We start from the raw sequence: 19465 nt of genomic DNA, 5'->3' as shown, positions 1-19465 counted from the left end.
TCTCTGTTACCATTAAAATAGTGAGTGAGGCTGCCGAATTTCATACTCCAGATGTCTGACTGTACGAGGATGTTGTGTTTGAGCCGATGTTCGTAAAATGGGGAAATGATTCACAACATTTTATTTATAATCCTTATCCAAGTGGCACAGCATTTATTTCAACTTTAATATATTAAGTGTATTTTTATATTCCAGCAAAATATTACAGTGAATAGTAGGAGCTTAAAAAGTACTTGTCAAAAGAGCATGCTTAGGAGTTAAGGTAGCTACCTGGAATTAAAATATTTAGAAAATACAGGAACTCTTATAGGCTGTTTAATGCCTTCTAATACAGGTGCCATAACTGAATAAATACACTCTCCGGCAGTGGGCCAGAAGTACCGACTCTCCGGTAAGCATCTGAAATCAGAGGCTTCTCCCCCTTCTCAGCAGGGCCAAGTTTTTATTGCATGTAGTATACTCCGAACTAGTAATACCTTATATTTAGTCCAAACTGTATTCATTTAAAAGTACATTTTATATGGTAAGTTTTAGTTTATTAAAGAAACTAGTTTTGTGAGTATAGTTAACTCAGTAAGATTTGTCCAACATAAACAGTCCTACAGAAACAAGCAAAATTCCTTTCACTATTTGGTTTTCCCAAAATTTTTCCCTAAAAAAAGAACAGTACTATACAGACAAAGGTCTTTTGAGGCTGCAGTCATGTTATAGTGGTTCTTTCTCATCCATAAGACAACAATTTCTTTGGATTTGGAGGCTCCTACAAAAGTACTCTTGCCTGGGTGACGTCTGTTTTTCTCTCGGTAGAGCTACTGTGGGATTTCCTGGTATACACAAAAAGGGGTAAGTGGCTACAACTAATCGCTAACACCCAGGCATCACACATGAACGTTTCTTTCATGAGCCATGAATAATGACATCAGTCCTCTGCGTACGTTGAGAAGCTCCTCTTCTTGCTATAGCCGGGGGGGAAAATCACACTTAGATTTTAAATGATCACTATAAAACCAGCAAACGGAAAGAAAAAGGCTAGCTGTTATTAGGGATTCTTTTCAAAACAACCCCTTTCCTAAAGGTATTTTGTATCAGCGCTCATTCTATCTAGCCCCCCAGGATCTATTCCTAGGTGTCTCCGGAGTTCAGGGCTCAACACGGATATTCTAGGCGCTCAGTGTAGAGATCCGGTCTTTTAAAGCCCAAATTGCTGTTGACATTTCTTTCTAGACTGCTCCCCTCCAAACCGTCTTCGCCACGACAGTCTGCTGAGGTTCTATTAAGGGAGCAAGTACACTAGTGCTCTGTGTACAGGAAGTCTTCAAGTCTACATGGAAAATGCCATCGTTGAGAGCAGTGCCTTTGGACCCCTCCCCTCCCCGCCAAGGGTCTTTGCCCCCAGAATGCAGCTGCTGGGCTACTAGACCTTTGATCAAAGTCCACTACTTTCACCCTGCAATCTAAGTTAATGGAGTCCTGCTGTCCAAGCAGACAGCGATTCTGGTAGCTCTGTCCTGGCACACCTTCTTCAGAAGGCACAGGCCTGCTGCCGGGTACAGAACAAAGAAGTTACTCTTTTAGCTCATGTAAACATTTCCGAACTGGTACTCCCTTAGGAGGGACTCATTTAAATCACCTCCATTAATATTGTACTCTAGACTTGCTCCCATTATTCCAGTTTAAAGAACTAAACCCACTGGGCTGAAAGCCTCTCTCCATCCCCACAGGAGAAAAGGCTGTGGAAGAAGTCGCCGCTACAAGAGACGGAAGCACGTGAACCCCAGGGGGCAGCCGACCCACCGTGTCCTTCAGAAGCTGTTCCTGCAGCACCTTCATGTCCTCCTTCATCGAGCACATCTGTAAAGCAGTATTGCATCCATGACGTTTACCGTCAGATTTTCACAGCGAAACTGTACCGATTATAGGAGTGTAAAAAAGCTTGTACCTCAGATGTAAAAATAGCGTCTTCGTAATCAGTGTTGTAGAAGACATTTTTGTCCAGTGACGCTTTCAAATGGTGAAGCCTAGCAGAGGAAGTCACTTTTGAATTGCTAGGATATTGCAATTACGTTTATATTTAAAAATTGAAAGTGTATATAGGTCATAGTCATTAAGAATGCCACACCAACCTCTGCAGCTCACTTTTTTGATAGGCACTGTACTTCTGAAATATCTTCTCTCCCAATTCCTACATTTAAAAATACAAAAAATAAAACTTGCAGAATTCCTATGTTCCTATTCCTAGTTTAAATAAACTTGGCTAGATGCCCAGCATATTCTAGACGTCATACACTGTCTCAGGGTTTTCCCCATATTATCAAAGGTACTCATCATAAGCTTCGGTCTATAGGTGTGTGTATATGAAACCTAAAACTATTGTTTTTAATGTTTAATGTTTATTTTTTGAGAGAGAGAGAGAGTGTGAATGGGAGACACAGAATCCGAAGCAGGCCTGCACAGAGCCCGGTGCGGGGCCCGAACTCATGCTCCATGAGATCATGACCTGAGCCAAAGTCAGACGCTTCACTGACTGAACCACCCAGGCACCCCTAAAACAATTTTCTAAAGAACAAAATTAACAGAAGTTTTCCTGAGTGTGGCTCTTTAAAAAAATTCTTAAAAGCACAAACCACAAATTCCTTCTCCAAATCTTTTAAAGACTGTGAATCTTTTTCAAAATTCTCCAGCTCCTCTATGATGATGAATTGGAATTTATCGAGTTTTTTGATCCTATTAAGGAAACAAAATGAAAAAAAATTTTAAACTATAGCATTCAGAAGACTGCAAAAAAGGCTTTTAGTACAGACCTGTACTCCTGAATCTGATGGTTCATGTTGGTCAGATGTTGTTGAGCTGTTTTCCAAGACTGCTTTGCAAAATAATCCATCATTTTTTGGCGGATCTGAAAAACACATTTTTAACTTGAAAACTCTTCACAAAATAATAATTTAACCAAGACTGTTAATAACAAAGCCTTTACCATGCAAATGACTAAGAAAAACTCAGAAGTGAAAAATGAAAAACTTGGTGATTTAAACTGAAGTGTTAAAAAAAAAAGCTCAGTCAGGGCAGTGTCTGGTTCCATCAAGAAAATTCTAAGGATTGAATTGATCATTGTTTCCATAAGGACACCACACCCTATTTATAAAAATGCTAGTGATTATAATTCTCTTCAGGAACAAAGCCCAAATTCACACTCAGAATGACTGTCTTCCACAAAAACATATATTTGCTTGATCTAGCCAGATGCAGAACAGAACAGATACACATAAATCAGGGCGGCTTCTCTGTTTATAGGTTGCCCTTTGATAATTAAAATATACAGAATCTTATTTCAGACGGAGGAAAAAGACAAGGTGTTTTTCCACGCGGGTTAACAGGAGGCGAAGCCGAGTACTCCCAGCACAGGCATGTGAGATAAAGAGGTAGGTGGAGAAAACAAGAGTTAATTGTTTTAGAAAGTCTTTTTGCAAACATCGCCTCGCTGGAGCCTCAGTGGCTAAGGCTCCACGAGCAGTAACCTGGTAAAGCAGTGCGAGAGGAGTCCTCCGGCTTCCTCCTCGACTGCAGCAACCTTGCCAGCTGTCATCTCCGCGCAATGAAAACATGAGGCACGGAAAGAAAATTGTTCGGACCGAAAGAAAAAGCACGGAAGGGTCAAAACGGTAAACTGAAAAGGAAAATAAAGAATCTAGGAAAAGAAAGACTATGGAAAATGCACAGACTTGAGAAGAGAAACCAGGCTTAGAAGACAAATCACTCCGATCCTCACCGGTCCGTGAGGAAAAGCGAGTTCCTAAACGGGTGTGTTGTTGCCAAAGGACCAAACGAGCTGCTAGCCTAGTAGACAGGTGGCATGTTATTTTATCGGGTATAAAATTGTCATTTAAAGAAGGGTAACTTACATGAAATTTCCTCCTAAATTCTGTATTGAGCTTCTCACACATCATCCCCACACCTGAAATTTCACTTTCCCAGCTCTCCGCAGGAAGAGACAAGTCATTTGTTGATAACGGAGATATACTTTCAGATACTAAAAAATGGAGACAATCAGCTGAAGATATGCATTATTACAAATTTAGCCTTACTTGTCATGAGGCTGAGGACAAAAATCTTATTTTCAGATTCTATGTGTGATCTAATAACATGACATAAAAGGTAGTTAAAAATATTTTCATTTCTAAAAAATCCTCTTGGCATGGGTATTGAGGCAAAAATGTTAACAGTGAAATGGAATGTTTTTTGGAATGGTTATTTTTTTAACTATTTCCATGTTAATAACCAAATATTTAGTGGCATACCAATATCTGTAAATTTACATTCTAGTAAAACGTGGTAATCAGTAATAGAATTATAAAGAAGATTTAGGGCACAAAGACCCTTACTAACTATATTATTCACATAAAGTGAACTTGGTGATAGGTGATAGAGCATCATCCTTATGAGACTTATCCAAAGTTCTCTTTACAAAGGGGATTTTGTGTGTGTGTGTGTGTGTGTGTGTGTGTGTGTGTGTGTATCATTTAAGATCTCAAAAACCATCTTCTACAATTAATTGCATTTTGACACAGGCATTTGATCTACCTACCTTTATAAGTGTGATTATCTGTGTCTTCAGTTCTGGATAGTTTTTTGGGAAGCAAGTATACTCTCCCTTCCTCCTCCTCTTCTACTACATCAGCATTACTTAGATTATCTTCTTCTATGTATATTCGTTTGCGACTAAAATGCTGTGTGGGGCCTTAGGAACAGTTAAAAAACAATAGCGCTACAATCTTGATCAAAAATAACCTAATAATTTTCTTGCTTTTATTAAAAAAGCCTTTCAGTTATTTATTTGCATTGTTTTAGGCAGCTGTACATTAAATTCTCTCCAGCTTATTTTCAATTTGACATTAGCTATATTGAATAAATGGTATGACTTAAAATGTAATTCCTTTAGAAAGTGAAATTGCATAGTAGTTCAACAATATTGTTTTTAAAGCAATGCTGTGACTACAAACCTGATACATGAGTAGAGTCACAAGGAATGTCGCACCGTATTTGCTCTCTTCCTTCACTAGACATAGATAGTGGAGATGTGGAATGATTTCCCTAAAACAGGTATTAGAAATTGGGGGAAAAAATTCTGTAAGTCCTCTTGGCTTCACCTTTGATCATCCTTCTCAAACCCTAAAGCAAGTCAATTTGCAAACGTCCATTCTTTTTTCAGATACTTTTGTTTAGGTCCCTTCCCAGCCCTCCTCCGCCAAGCTGTAAAATTTTGCATTTACCGTTCTGTGTCTTACAGATTATTAAAAATATTTTTGTTGATGGGCTATAGACTGCGGTAGTGGCACGAAGTTCAACCGATTCCTAAATAATCGTGAAACCAGAAAGTCCCCATTACAAATACATGTCAGTGGCTCAGCAACTATATCTTCACTATTTGAGAACTTACAACTTCTCATTTCAAAAATTTCAACTTTTTTCCATGATCTGCATACTTTAAACATCAGATTTTCCAGTAATAACCGTTGAAAAATATTAAAATATATCGATTATTTAGGGCCAGTAGTCTGATTCTTATAAGAACCATCTTAGTTTAAGTCTGATGGCTATAGTGTCCTTCAAACCTCTATTGCTCCTGTATGTGATCTTCTTTGTTACATGCAAGTTCAACTTTGATATACTGTTTTTTCCCAAACTGTGTTTCCATCTGAATAGCTGGTGGAAAATTATGTGTTCCTTATGTAAGCACCACGGAACTTATTATTTTTTCTGTGCACAACAGTATTATAAATTGGAGTATGCCTGGGCTATGAATGAGCAAGACCTACAGAAACCCAAAGGAAATTAGAAAATTATTTAAAGCCCCAAACAAAACCACAACAATATTCAACCAAAACTACTTATGTTTCGAGGGAATAATTCATTTGCTGCTAAAACTCGACACCCATTTATAACAAAAAGGGAAAAAGTCCTTGGACAACTACAACATTAATTTGATAAGTATCTACCAAAAACAATGGGTAAGTGTGTCTGCTAGTATGGCATTTATTTGACATTTCCCCAAAGGTCACAGTCACCTTAACAATAAAAAACTTAAGTATAAGGACAGGAATGGGAAATGCACAAGTTATCATGAGTAACTGTCTATATCCAGAATCCAAGAGAACCTAGGCAGGGAATTATGACAAAATTAGTGAAGGTAGGTGGAGATATAAAAATCCATAGTGTTTCTATACAAAGCAAAAACATTAAAAACCCAGAAAAAAATTGTAAGGTTTTTTTTTTTTTTTAGTACAGCAAAAAGAAAATCCATAAAATACGGGAATTAATTTTCTTTGTGGAAGATTTGGCATCATTTTTTGGCAATAACACCAAAATGTAGAAAGAAAAATATATGGGTGAGAAAGCACCCAGTATCAATACTAGGAAATGGCATTCTTCCCTCAAACAAAGTAATTCCAAAATTTACATGGATGATTCAAGGGCCATGAAGATTTTAAGCAAAACAATGAGAGGGGCGGGGTTGGTGAAACAGCCTGCAAGTGTTAAAGTCTATACCAACGACAGCAATGGGGCATTAGCACAGAGACAGACTGGCCAGTCACACGGAACACTGCCCAGCAGTTGGCCCTCCAGGTTGCGTAGGCTGTGCCCAGATTAGCATTACGAACGATGGACAAAGGAGGGCACTTCATGTATGATGCTGCACTAATGCCCGAGAAAGACTGAAAACCTACAAGTTAAAACTAACATTTTACAAGAAAGGAAAATATGACCATAGCTGAGGGATTTCTTGATCACAGAAAGACTCTGGTAAATTCCATTATAACAATAAGTTTTGTCATATGGAAATTTTTCATTTAAGTGAAATTATAGCTACTGGAAAAAGAATGTTTGCACTGCACATACATAAGCAATTTAGAATATCTAGACTATTTTAAGAACTACAAGTTTATAAAAAAAAAAAAAGTCAAACAATTAAAAATTAGCAAAAAAAGGCAATTCACAAAATGGCCAAAAAACATGAAGAACTCACTGACGTTTTTAATCGGTAAAATGCAAATCAAAGTTATACACTACACATCAGATTGGTGATCACAAACAGAACATCTGGTAACAGTTAAAACCGTAGAGAAAACTGCCACTATCACATAAGCTGACAGAACTAATTTATATAGCAAATTTCTAATATCTCAGAGTCAACAGTAAACGGGAAACAAATGGCCAATAAATATGTAACAATTAAAATTCTGACTAGCACAGCGTAGCCTGAAAGCAAAGTGGGCAGGGAATCCCCTACGTTTTGAGATTTGCAAGACGGGAGGGACACTGGAGGGACTAAAGGATTCAGGGACACGAAGGATGGTACAGCAAAGGACCGTGGGATGGTGACCTGGTGGAAAACTGGTGTTCTGCAACTGAGAGCCTTGCGAAGGTGCTTTGGGAGTTACCCAGGAGGGGGGCTTAGACCTGTCTGCTTTACATGGCGTAGCTCCACTGTTATTTGTTTGGCACACTGGAGGTTTCATAAGAGATTCGGTTAGAAAAATATGCTCTGTGAAAACTACTAAACAGAACAAAAGGACCTTAAAATCCTGCAGAAATACAAATATTCGGTTCAAAGCGATAGGACAGAAGTTTGGTTTTTATCAGAGGTCTCCTATCTGGGCTGTGGGTACACTGAACTCTCGTTAATTCCATGTCCGTATATGGAGGTCAACACATATCAAGAGAATAATGTATCTGGGTACTTACTACGTATCAGGTATTCCGCTTGTACAATCAGACTAATTTTTCACAACCCTACTGTACAGATGAGAAAACTGAGGTGCAGCGGGCTTCATTAGCCTGTAAAATGTTACACAGCTAGCAAGTATTTAAATGCAGTTCTGTCTCACTCAGAACTCTTTCAGCTATACCCACTTATACTATCTTGGCAATCAGTTCTATAACTTTATAGAGAGACCTATAGAGAACTATAAAATTCTCCAAATTAAGCCATCTATTACAACCCAAGTCAAAATGGGATGGCAGTGGGGTGGGTTTTAAACTGGTACCGAAGTATCCACAATTTAAAACTCTTCTCTGTAGGCATAGTATTTTAACCTCACTTTGACCATAATTGATTCCTATCTTTAATGTCTTTTTACAACACTTTGAACATACCTACACGTTAGGAAGAAATGGTACACGTAACAATACACAAGAGAAGAAGAATGAAGAATTTTCCACTGTATCACTAACTCTGTTCATCTTAATATTCATTCATTCATGAACTATGTGGTTTTGACGCATAGACGAGTGAGCAGTGCCTCTGTCGAAGTGATCATTCCTTGAGAAGAGACACACTCGCTACTTCTCACGCCACCACACCCCTCCTCCTGGACAGCTAATTAGTCTGTCAATCTCACAGAGGCCGTTCTACTTACCAGGACGTTATTCCTGTCCCACAGACCAAACCCAGAACCCTAAGTTAGGTGGACAAGCAACGTGTACTTGATTAAAATTAGAGGGAAATGATTTCCCCACTTCAGATAGATCTGATAAAGGAGGAAAATAGCGTATATTCTTACCAACAAGAAGGATCGTGGAATTGGTGAGCAACGTTCTCGTGCATATACATTTTTGTCACTGTTTTTAGGTGACTTTATTGGACCTCCGACTCTATATTTACTGTTTAAAGATTCAGGTGATGAAGTTTTCAGATAAGGTGATATGGATTTTGTTATACAGTCATAATCCTGAGTAAAATCCTTCTCTGTTATTTTCTCTATACCTATATTGCCTCACAAAACACAGATGACAGGTATTATCATTGATGTCTGCTTTGGAAATAGTAAGATGAAACTCTTAAGACTATAATGATTTATCAAATCCTCATCTTCTTTGTATTTAAAAAGATAAACTTCTAATAAATCAACTTTAATTTATATTAAAATCATTTGATTTGTAAGGCTTAGAAAAATATTAATGGCTCCATTTAAGATGTAACTATAAGAACTTTCAAAAGCTCAAACAAAAATATCTATAGTATGAGCTGCACTGTAATGATCAACCTAAGCATTATCTTGAGTATTTTGACATCACAGCCAGAACTGTTATAAAGTCACAGAATTTTCTGGTTGGAGATGGCTTGGGAAATCATCTTATCTAAATCCTTCATATATAGGTGAGGAAATTCATGGCTGAAATAAGTCTTAGTATAAATGGACTCTTAGTTTTCAGATAAAATCAGGGCATGTGCGTCTGTTACAGTATGCGGTTATCTGAGATGTCAGTGGTCCTGGGTGCTGAGAAAATATTCTAGTAAAGAACAAAATAGCTACTTTGGAGGAAGTATATATTAACTTATGGATACTTGGAAATGCTTTAAAATATCCTTAAAAAGAACCGAAAAAAAGTGCAAACTTATAGTTACTATATTAGAAAAGTGTGTGTGTGTGTGTGTGTGTGTGCGTGTGTGTACCAGAGCTTCAAAGAATATGAATTTTTCTTTGTGAGTTATCTTTCAATAAAAGCAAACCTCAAAAATAATCCACTATGGGTCCACAGAATGACTAGGATATTCCTTGCAGACTTTTTTGTCAATGAAATGTAAAAGAGAAAAAGTAGAAATCCCCATCATTATTTTCACATTAAATATATCTGGGGATTAAAAACCTAAAAGTTGATTTAAGCTTTCACATTACAATTTGTAAATATGCATTAAATATTTTCCATATTGAACCATTTGGTCTTTAACGTCCTCCCGTGAAAAACTTGAGTGTCGTAGCGACACCGTTCCCATGTCTACTTAGCAAAGACTAAGTTACTAGCACTAACTAGTTCACAAAATGAAGTTTTGACTACCTATAATTTTGAGGCACATGTTTAAGATTAATCTTCAAACTCTGTTTTCACAGAGTTATAATAGAAACTTGTTGAATATTTAAAAGAAAAAAATGATACTCACATCTCATGACTTCTATAGATGATGGGCTCCCAGATAAAGATACAGGAGATAAGCCAAGGCTATTATCTCTTACAGCATCTTTTAGTAGAGATGAATTTTTCCATTCTTTTGATATATCCTTCTGTGATTCGGCAGAGAAGGCTTTCTTCTGTTTCTTTGGCAGCTTTATGGTTTTGCTTCTGGAATGGATATTTTCCTCCTAATTGTATTGATAAGTTTTAAATTATACTTGAATACAAGAAATTTATACTTGGACGCATAAAACAAATTATGCTGAAATATTAAATATCTTCTATTACTATACACGAGCACAACAGGGGCTTCAACATGGGTGCTGAAGGACTTTCTGCGTGTAGAAGGCATATGACAAATTCATAGGAAAATATACATGGACTATAATATCCTAAGAAATGCAAATAAAGCACTGTAAGGAGGTTATATCCAGTTTAGGGAAACTAGAAACAGTTCCTGGATTTCATGGTACTTGACGTGCTCGGGAGGCATAGAGAAGATGGCGAGGGGAGACCCCCCCCGACAGGGTGCAGGGACTGGAGCCGCACAGTCTCGTGTGGGAGTCCCAGGTTAGCCCATCTGGCTGTTCCAGCTCTGGGCATACACCGGAGAGCAGGGGAAATGAGCTTGCAAAGGTATTCTGCTGCACTGACCACATAGAGACTGTCAGCGTTTTTCTTTGAAGAGAGAGATGACGACAGGGAGCTTGGGAAGACTCATCTGACTATATGGAGAGTAAATTAAAGTAAGAAGTGATAGAAAATGCACACGTAAGTTATGAAGTCCTTAAAGTCTTCCAAGTAAAGAATAACAAGGTTACAAACAAAGGGAGGTACAACTTTAATTATGTGCAATCAGTCAGAACAGTGTAATGATCAGACCTACCTTCAGTGCCAGACTCTTTGGGTTCAAACCTTTGTTTTACCACCTCCTAGCTGTGTGACCTTGGGCAAGCTCCTTCATCTCTCTGAGCCTCAAGTTCTCATTTGTAAAATGAGATGTCAATAATAGTACTAGTCACCTATGGTACTTAAGAGATTTTAAGAAGTTAAATCTATAAAGTACTTAGAATAGCACCTGGCAAACTATAAGCACTGTTTTTCTTTCTTTTTTTCTTTTTTCACTTTGTTAAAAAAGCTTTCAAGCACAGATGGCTGGGGATATGTCTGTAACATTAAGAGACAGAAAGAAGTCAAGGATAGACACAGGTGGGCAGTGTGTGGGAAGAACCGCAGATCTAGTATTTTTGCTTCCATTCAAGAGAAAGAGTCACAGCTTTCCAACAGTCCGCACTTTTCTGAAGTATAATTTGGAAAAATTCAAGCCCTTTTCTAATTCAAAAATGTTATCTTAAAGTTCTAATTTTACTAGAGTCAAACATCTGTTTTGTAACACTAATGCCAACTTATCACACATTTTAACATATTGCCTAAAGATCAATTTTTAGCATATAACATTTCTCATATACAAGGTTCAATCTAAAAATGTGACAAACTCGACATTTTTGTAAAACTATATTCTCTATTTAGTATTTTAACAGGCTTTTTAGAAATTTTTAATCTGAATTATATCTATTTACTTACCTTTTCTAGCAATTTCTCTTTAAATGAATGTGAAAATTCTTGTTCACTCTCTGATTCTGAATTTGAGAGATCTTTGTAATTTTTTTTGGTTTTTGCCGCTCTTCGTGGAAGTCTGGTTCTCCCATCTGGAACGGTCTCCTCTACCTTTTTGGTGGTGTTTTTGTTGGGTGTCTTTAGGATAAAAATTTTTGAATTAGTAGGTCAATATGTGAGATGTAAGGAATACAAGCTATTTGCTATACACTTGGCCTTGTGAAAATACATAAAATATTTGTATTTTATAAAATTCCTGATTAATATTTAAAAAATACTGGATTTTATCCTTCCGTCCAAATAACTTCCCCATCACCTTTTTTATTCCTATCACTAAAGCTCTGCGGGGTCTGGTATATATATTACCTAACTTACATAAAAAAGAGAAAGAGAGGAAAAAAGAGAAACAGCTATAGGTATTATAATCACAAAATAAAATAGACCTAAAACAGGCCAACATGATTCAAAAAGGCAGAAAGTAAGAGTATGCATGCAAAGGCTAGAACAATTATGGAGAAACAAGTAACAACGAGGATAAAATTATAACATGAAAAAGGAGGTTTTTTACATGCTAGGAGAAAAATAATTTTCAAGGGATGTTTGAACACCAACTTCTTGGTTTTACCATTTTAGATCTTGGTTGTCCCCTTTCCAACGATGGTCCTGCAATGCAAGAAAATAAAGTTACATTTTTCAAATAGATTAGAACTGGTATTAAAATTTATTAGAATATTTCTGCATAGAAGTTAAAATCATAACAAGAATACATATTTAAATTCATTCAAAAATTTGAATTTCGAGATGATTTGAGGCGAAACTGACATCGATAACTTTGTAGTGTTTGGTAGGATATAAATGACCAATTTCTTTTCTCCTTTACACTATGAAACTTCTTCAACATGCGTGAGAATAGGGAATGTAAGTTATAAAGTGAACACCTATGCATCTATCAATTTAAAAGCTAGATTATGAATAATGATGTTACCTATTTATGTGTACTCTCTCTGAGGCTCAATATCCCCTCTGCCAAAAGGGAGTATTTTCATTATCCTGAATTGTTTCTCATTCATTTGGTCTTAAAAAAAATAAAGTTTTACTTCACAGATATGTATCCCTAAACAATATAATGAACTTTATAAAACAGTATCCTCTCCTATGTAATATTCTACAGTGTGCTTTATTTTTCGCCCCTCATTGTTTCTAAGATTCATCCATATTTCCTGAGAGTAGCTTTAGTCCCTATTCCTTTTTTTTGCCTTTCAGGCACAATCAACTTTCTGAATATTCTCTGAAGCCTAAGAAATGGGACTATCCAAGCCAAGGAAGCAATGAAGTTCTGGGAGAAAGGTCTTCCAATCCTGGCGATAGGCCAGTCCCTACATATGACTTGCAGACATGCAGCCGTTTAAACAAAACCATTCACTCAGAAGTCCAATTTTAAAACTCTGTACTGATTACAGTATTCTAACCTTGAATGTCTCAAGATGTTACAAATGAGTATAAACTCCCTGAGAGCATGTGACTTTTATCAGCTCCTGGCTGATACCACGCCGCTGCCCAGAGCAGGTGCAGTGCATCTTTCGGCCTCTTCTCACAGGTCCTGTCTGGGCTCTGGCCGCTCCCCCCGCCCCCCGCCCCCACTGCACTCCCCGCACCAGCACATGCTGCTGTCTCAGACTTCTCTCTCTCTCTCTCTCAATCTCTCTCTCTCTCGTATTAAGATGATTCTGCTGCTTCTCGTCTTGGCGGAGATGACAGGCCTCGTCTCTTTTCAAGATTCAGCCTCATTCACCAATACGTGCCAAGCTTCATTTCCAGGTTTTTGTTTTTACTTCTGTTTACGCCGTCATGCACCCCACCCCCACATACACAGAGGCTACTATTGGTTATATTTATCCTGACATAAAGTAAAGGCTGGTTCTCTTAAATATCAACTTAAAAGGTCTTATTTTAAAAATGGAATATATAAAATCTCTGTGTTTTAGTAAACAAGCTAGGAAAATGGTCCATATGTCTAGCCAAAAACCCATACCTCAAACTCTTATCCAACTGCTCTAAGAGATTCACTAGACAAAGCAAAAGCCATATGCTGGGAAGACATTCTGTGGAAGATTTAGGCAAAAATATTTCTGCAAGAAAATGGTTTTCCTTATAATATGTTTTTATATGCATTCCTAAAAAGTACATGTGTTAGCTGTGACAGGAAATGGCATGTCCAAGATTTGACTTTTGCTTAGAGTGTTGGGTTCATGAGTATTTAATAACACACTATCCACAATTGCTAAACAATTGTGTAACAGCAGGCCACGAGTGGACAAATGGTGAAGAGTATGCATGAACCAAAGAATATGACAATCACATTTTCTGTCTTTAAGATTCCAGTAAAAAAAAAATAATTTCTACACAACCATATTACTAAACATAAAACAAAAAACAAAACCACTGTAGTGTCGTGGTGTATTTACTCTTCTATTCATAAGACTACATAGTTATCAACACTAACAACGTACAAATATACTTGTCAGCCAACAAAGCATTTTAAGTAGTTGACATGGTAAAATCATCTCCAATATTTCTCTGAAGTCATTTCTTACTTGATTTGCCACTTTTCTGTTTCTTCACATTTTTATTTCTGCTATAGTCTATCAGCTGTGGTTTTGATTTTGGTTCCTTCAGCCAGCTAACATCGGTCTTGCTGTCATCACATCTGTATTCTGTGTCAGTATCACTAAAGAGATTTTTCTTTTTATGATTTGCTACAATCTATTAAAAAAAAAAAAGAATCCATATAATAGATGAAGAAACGTGTCTCATCATATACCATTAAAGGTAAGTTAAGCTAGGGGCGCCTGGGTGGCTCAGTTGGATAAGCATCCAACTTTGGCTCAGTTCATGATCTCACAGTTCGTGGACTTGAACCCCGCATTAGGCTCTGTGCTGACAGCTCAGAGCCTGGGGCCTGCTTCGGATTCTGTGTCTCTTTCTCTCTCTGCCCCTCACCCACCTGTGCTTGTCTGTCTTTCAAAAATAAATAAATGTAGGGGCGCCTGGGTGGCTCAGTCGGTTAAGTGTCTGACTTTGGCTCAGGTCATGATCTCACGATCCGTGAGTTCAAGCCCCGCGTCGGGTTCTGTGCTGACAGCTCAGAGCCTGGAGCCCGTTTCAGATTCTGTGTCTCCCTCTCTCTCTGCCCTTCCCCTGTTCATGCTCTGTCTCTCTCTGTCTCAAAAATAAATAAACGTTAAAAAAAAATAAAAATAAAAAATAAAGAAATGTAAAAAAAAATTTTTTTAAGTTAAGCTAAAAAACAAAAAAACAGAAACAACCCAAGCAACAGAAAAACTAACTTAATTTTTTAGCATACTAATGTACCTGGCATTAAGAACACATATCCAGACAAACAAATCACCCAGAAACCCAGATCAGAGATTGAGATTCCTATTTTGTTGTTGTTTGAAAGTTAAAACTGCTTACTTCCACACAGACACGAGCTGATGCCATCAAAGAAAGTAACTAAAGCTATCATATCTTCTGTTAGTAGATGACTTACAAATAGCTCTGAGACCATAACAGAGTCATAATGGGCACATGAACAGTCTTTGGGGGAAAAACCCAAATATTTTTGTTTTCTAGATCTGTAATCATCTCTGGCACAGGAAATTTTTGTTTAAGTATTTATCTTGAGAGAGAGGGTGTGCATACGCGGGGGGAGGAGTAGAGAGAGAATCCCAAGCAGGCTCTGTGCTGTCAGCGCGCAGAGCTCGATCTCAAACCGTGAGATCACGACCTGAGCCAAAACGAAGAGCTGGACACTCAACCGACTGAGCCACCCAGGTGCCCCAGAAAATTATTTTTTAAAATAAAGTTCTTAACGGACACATTAGGATACTGTAACTTACTTTTTTATCTTTTGTTTTGAGAGAAGATTCAAGTTCATCATGATTCCTCAAACCTATCCTTAAACAAAAAGATGCATTAATTTTAATGTAATTACTTTTTCCTTAAGGTAACATGCACCGAACAGCTAGACACGGGTCTTCAGCCCTACTCTTTCACTAGCTCACTGTATAATTCTGGCCAAGTTGCTCGTCCTCTCTGACCTCGGTTCATTATAAAAATAACAAGGTTGGATGAAGGACTGAGTCCCTCCAGCTTCATCATCGGACATGCGCAGCTAACATGACAAGTGCAGAGGACGCACATGTCAGTTTCAGGAGTAAAGGCCGAAGTGTCAGGAACGTCAGGGGGCAGTCCCACCAACAACGTTCCCCATCCTTCTTCTCAGTATGGTAGAGCCTCTCACACAAACTGGGAGGACATACTGAAGAAAAAGAACAGCTGAGAAACTTATTTTACTCTGATCCATCCGATTATAATAAAAACACCTACAATTTTATTGAATTATCCACACAGGCTTCTGTAGCTGCAGCTTGAAATTCCTGGATCTAGATTGTGAATAAACATTAAAAATTTTTTCTTAGTGTCAAAATAAGGTAAACATACGTTTTAAAAAATAAACATATAAATTCTAGTTTCTATCACTTCCTATCGTAAGACGCATCAATTAAATTAAGCTTACTAAAATACTTTTATATATAAAAAATTAATACTATAAAATATATTAAAAACAAACTAAGTAAGAGCGATGGTTTTAAAATGTCTTGTATCAAGAAGCAAAGTGATGTTCTTGAAGTAGTAGGGTGAGTCCCCACTCCCATGTCCTAATTACTCATTTTTCTCTACTTCAGTCCAAAAGGTTTTAAAGGAAACCAAATATACCTAAGTTGGTACAAAAGAAGCTTTAAAGTATTTAAACATACTTTAAAACATATCTACAAGAGAATGGAAACCAAAAAACATACACTGCAATAACAATATAGTGAATACAAAATAAATACTGAATAACCAATACAAAATACTGATTTCTAGCTTACTCCAAGTTTTATAATAGGCTCATCAGCGCCATTCAAGTTAAAATTGTAAACATCATTCCTGTAAAAATGAAGAGAAATATTAACTTCATTATATAATAAATATTCTTCGCATATGAAGAAAACTGCAAGATCCATGAAAAATTACTTACAGTGGGCATTCAGAAGTAACATTAACAAAAGTAGTCTTCAGTTGCCTATAACTTTTTTTCTGAACTTTTTCCTAAATACAAAAGAAGTTTATATACAACCACTGAAACTTGTACATTAGTATACTTGGCAAACAACATGCGCAATTGTATTTTTCATATATTTTCTACCTGTTTCTACTCCTATTTTCCATCTGTAGCTGTTGCCTTAATGTAAACTGAATAAAAGTATTAAACATCCATACTGTTCTAAATTTTGAAGACTTAGGTATTAAATAAGAATATGACTGAAAGTAAATTAAATACAAACACAGAATCCTTACTTTTTAATATGCACTGCCATCACTGTACATAGGTAAATGACCTTTTCACTGGTTTCAAAACAAGCTGAACCTTAGTGATTCCAGAATCACAGAACAAACATGCTTCTTTTTTTTCTAGACTCGTTTGCTTTAAAGTCTTCAACAGAAAAACTTTGGGAGAGACTAAGGTTTATGGAAAATCACTACTAATATCACTAAATGATTGCTTACCGAAAAGAGATGCTCAGAAGTCTAATAAGTTGGAAATATTAAAACAAAACATTCATTTTAGTTGTTAACTATATTCAATTTTATTATGTACTTTGGCTATCTTGTATATAATTATGTGTATTATTCCAGAAAGTTTACCCCTTAATATATTACTCCTCTGATCGCTTATCTGAGTCATCCTTTCCAATATGATTTTTACCAGTGTTTAGATATATCTGTTAAACTCGTCTATTGCATGCTAGCGTGTGTAGGTATTACAGAAGACGCAAAGATAAGCCAAGATATCAAAAGAGATACAAAAGTAAGCAGAAGGGTCACACAGGATACAAAGATGATTTAAACAGACACACACTAATAGAAGACACCAGAGAGAAAAAAGAACCGCAAGACTCAGTAAAATATCAAAAAATGGTACAAAGAAACCGGCGTGTAGATTCTGCCCATGTGGGGTTTGCAAGTTTTCAAAAAGAAGGCGGACTCTGAAGCAAGACTCGCAAGGAGAAATCAAGCTCTGAGGAGCAGAAAAGAGTGTGAGAGCATCCCGACTCAGTTCGGTTTTTCATAAAGAGGGGAAGAAAAAGAGAATAGGCACTTAGGGAAAACACTTCGGGGAATCTCAAGTTATTATGCTTCAGCTAAAGGAGACATGTCTAGGGAACTAATACTAGGAAATAAAGACAGACTTTTAAAGGGACTAGAGAGCCCGCCTAAGTCTGCACTCAGTAAGCAACAGGGACCAGAGAAGTCATCTGAACAGAAGGGCACAGCTGAAGTGTGTGGTTTAAAAAGAGAAAGAGCGGGGCGCCTGGGTGGCTCAGTCGGTTAAGCGGCCGACTTCGGCTCAGGTCACGATCTCTCGGTCTGTGAGTTCGAGCCCCGCGTCGGGCTCTGTGCTGACAGCTCACAGCCTGGAGCCTGTTTCAGATTCTGTGTCTCCCTCTCTCTGACCCTCCCCCGTTCATGCTCTGTCTCTCTCTGTCTCAAAAATAAATAATAGTTTAAAAAAATTAAAAAAATTACACAAATGCCACTGCAATAATCCAGGGGTTAGAAATTAGAACCCAAACTAGGATAAAGGAGCTACATAAGGCGGCAGAGGGTGATTTAAGAGGAACGTACAGAAGGTGAACCTCAAAACTTGAAATTAAATGGATAGAAAGTAATTGTGAGGAATAATTCAAAGGCAATTGGTACTTTAAGCCTGCATAAATAATTTTTTTAACAGAGATACAGAGTTAAGAAAGATCTTCTTGTCAGAAGAGATGAGATTAGCTAAGGAAAACAAATGAAAACAAAGATTTATTGAATCACAAGGCAGAAAGTGAAAATATCACACTCACACATGTAAAAGAAACATTTTGGGGGCACCTAGGTGGCTCGGTCAGTTAAGTGTCCAACTCTTGACTGCAGCTCAGGTCATGATCTCACAGTTGGTGAGATCAAGCCCTACACTGGGCTCTGCACTGCCAGTGCAGAGCCCGCTTGGGATTCTCTCTCTCTGCCCCTTCTCTCTCGGTCTCTTTCTCTCTCAAAAGAAGTAAATAAATAACTTAAGAAAAAGGAACTTTTATTTTGAAAAGCAGAACAGAAAGGACTCTTTTGAGTACTTGTCACTAAACTTGCGGTTGTTTAACCCATTTATCAACATGCTGAAAACATGAACTCCATCCTACTGGGCTTCCATTTTATGTTTACAGTTATCAGAGTCTGACTATACATTTGGTGTAGTGAAATAACCTACCTTACTGAGCTGTAGATCAGATTTGTTTGAAAAACCACTATAAAAAAGATATTGTCAAAATGAAAAAAGCAATCATCAGTGGAATGTTCTTCGTAAAAGCCATGTTATATAAGGTAAAACATTTGGATCGCTAAGTTTACATTTGATACGCTGTAAATAACTGCAGTGTGACAAGACTAGTCTCATAATCCTGCAACCTCCCTCCTCGTAAACAGCAACCACGACTGCTAATTCTAAGATGAACCACGCATGCGGCAAAAGGTGCCAAGCAATTTGAAATGAATGGTTCTGCCATGAGAGTGTTTCATGCCTTGTAATAAGGCCAGAATTAATTTAGACATGAATTAACCACCTACAACCTATAAAGAAACATCTTTTAGTAAGAAAAGACCTAACTTTCAGAAAGACTGCAGACAAAAAATAACATATTTATTATATGAAAGTGACTCAGCTCAGCTCATTTCGATTTCCTATTCCACTCAAGCAACATATGTACATGTGTTTAGTCTTACTCATTACTAGGCTCAATAAATAAAATCTGAAAAT

General features: G+C 37.3%; 1 protein-coding gene across 8 annotated transcripts in view; it reads right to left on the bottom strand.

Moving 5' to 3' along the window:
* Positions 1–19465, bottom strand: part of SYCP2 (synaptonemal complex protein 2) — an 89552-nt gene that overhangs the window by 10228 nt on the left and 59859 nt on the right. For 6 of the 8 annotated variants that reach the window (XM_047852200.1, XM_047852196.1, XM_047852197.1 and 3 more), the window contains 19 exons: positions 18920–18956; positions 16649–16719; positions 16500–16557; positions 15955–16010; positions 15465–15522; positions 14160–14328; positions 12191–12228; positions 11533–11703; positions 9938–10136; positions 8559–8770; positions 4998–5088; positions 4583–4735; positions 3900–4027; positions 2802–2896; positions 2625–2724; positions 2124–2182; positions 1940–2018; positions 1795–1851; positions 119–956 (listed from right to left, as the gene is read on the bottom strand). In XM_047852200.1, coding sequence (XP_047708156.1) covers positions 879–956; positions 1795–1851; positions 1940–2018; positions 2124–2182; positions 2625–2724; positions 2802–2896; positions 3900–4027; positions 4583–4735; positions 4998–5088; positions 8559–8770; positions 9938–10136; positions 11533–11703; positions 12191–12228; positions 14160–14328; positions 15465–15522; positions 15955–16010; positions 16500–16557; positions 16649–16719; positions 18920–18956 — 1909 coding nt within the window. In that variant the 3' untranslated portion in view covers positions 119–878. Of the gene's footprint in view, positions 1–118; positions 957–1794; positions 1852–1939; positions 2019–2123; positions 2183–2624; positions 2725–2801; positions 2897–3899; positions 4028–4582; positions 4736–4997; positions 5089–8558; positions 8771–9937; positions 10137–11532; positions 11704–12190; positions 12229–14159; positions 14329–15464; positions 15523–15954; positions 16011–16499; positions 16558–16648; positions 16720–18919; positions 18957–19465 lie in introns of those variants that run through there. The other 2 variants (XM_047852201.1, XM_047852202.1) reach the window with 2 other exon arrangements.

Source organism: Prionailurus viverrinus, chromosome A3 (assembly GCF_022837055.1).
Source record: "Prionailurus viverrinus isolate Anna chromosome A3, UM_Priviv_1.0, whole genome shotgun sequence".
Taxonomy (NCBI): Eukaryota; Metazoa; Chordata; class Mammalia; order Carnivora; family Felidae; genus Prionailurus; species Prionailurus viverrinus.
Note: the sequence above shows the minus strand (reverse complement) of the source record. Positions and strands in the feature narration are given on the sequence as shown.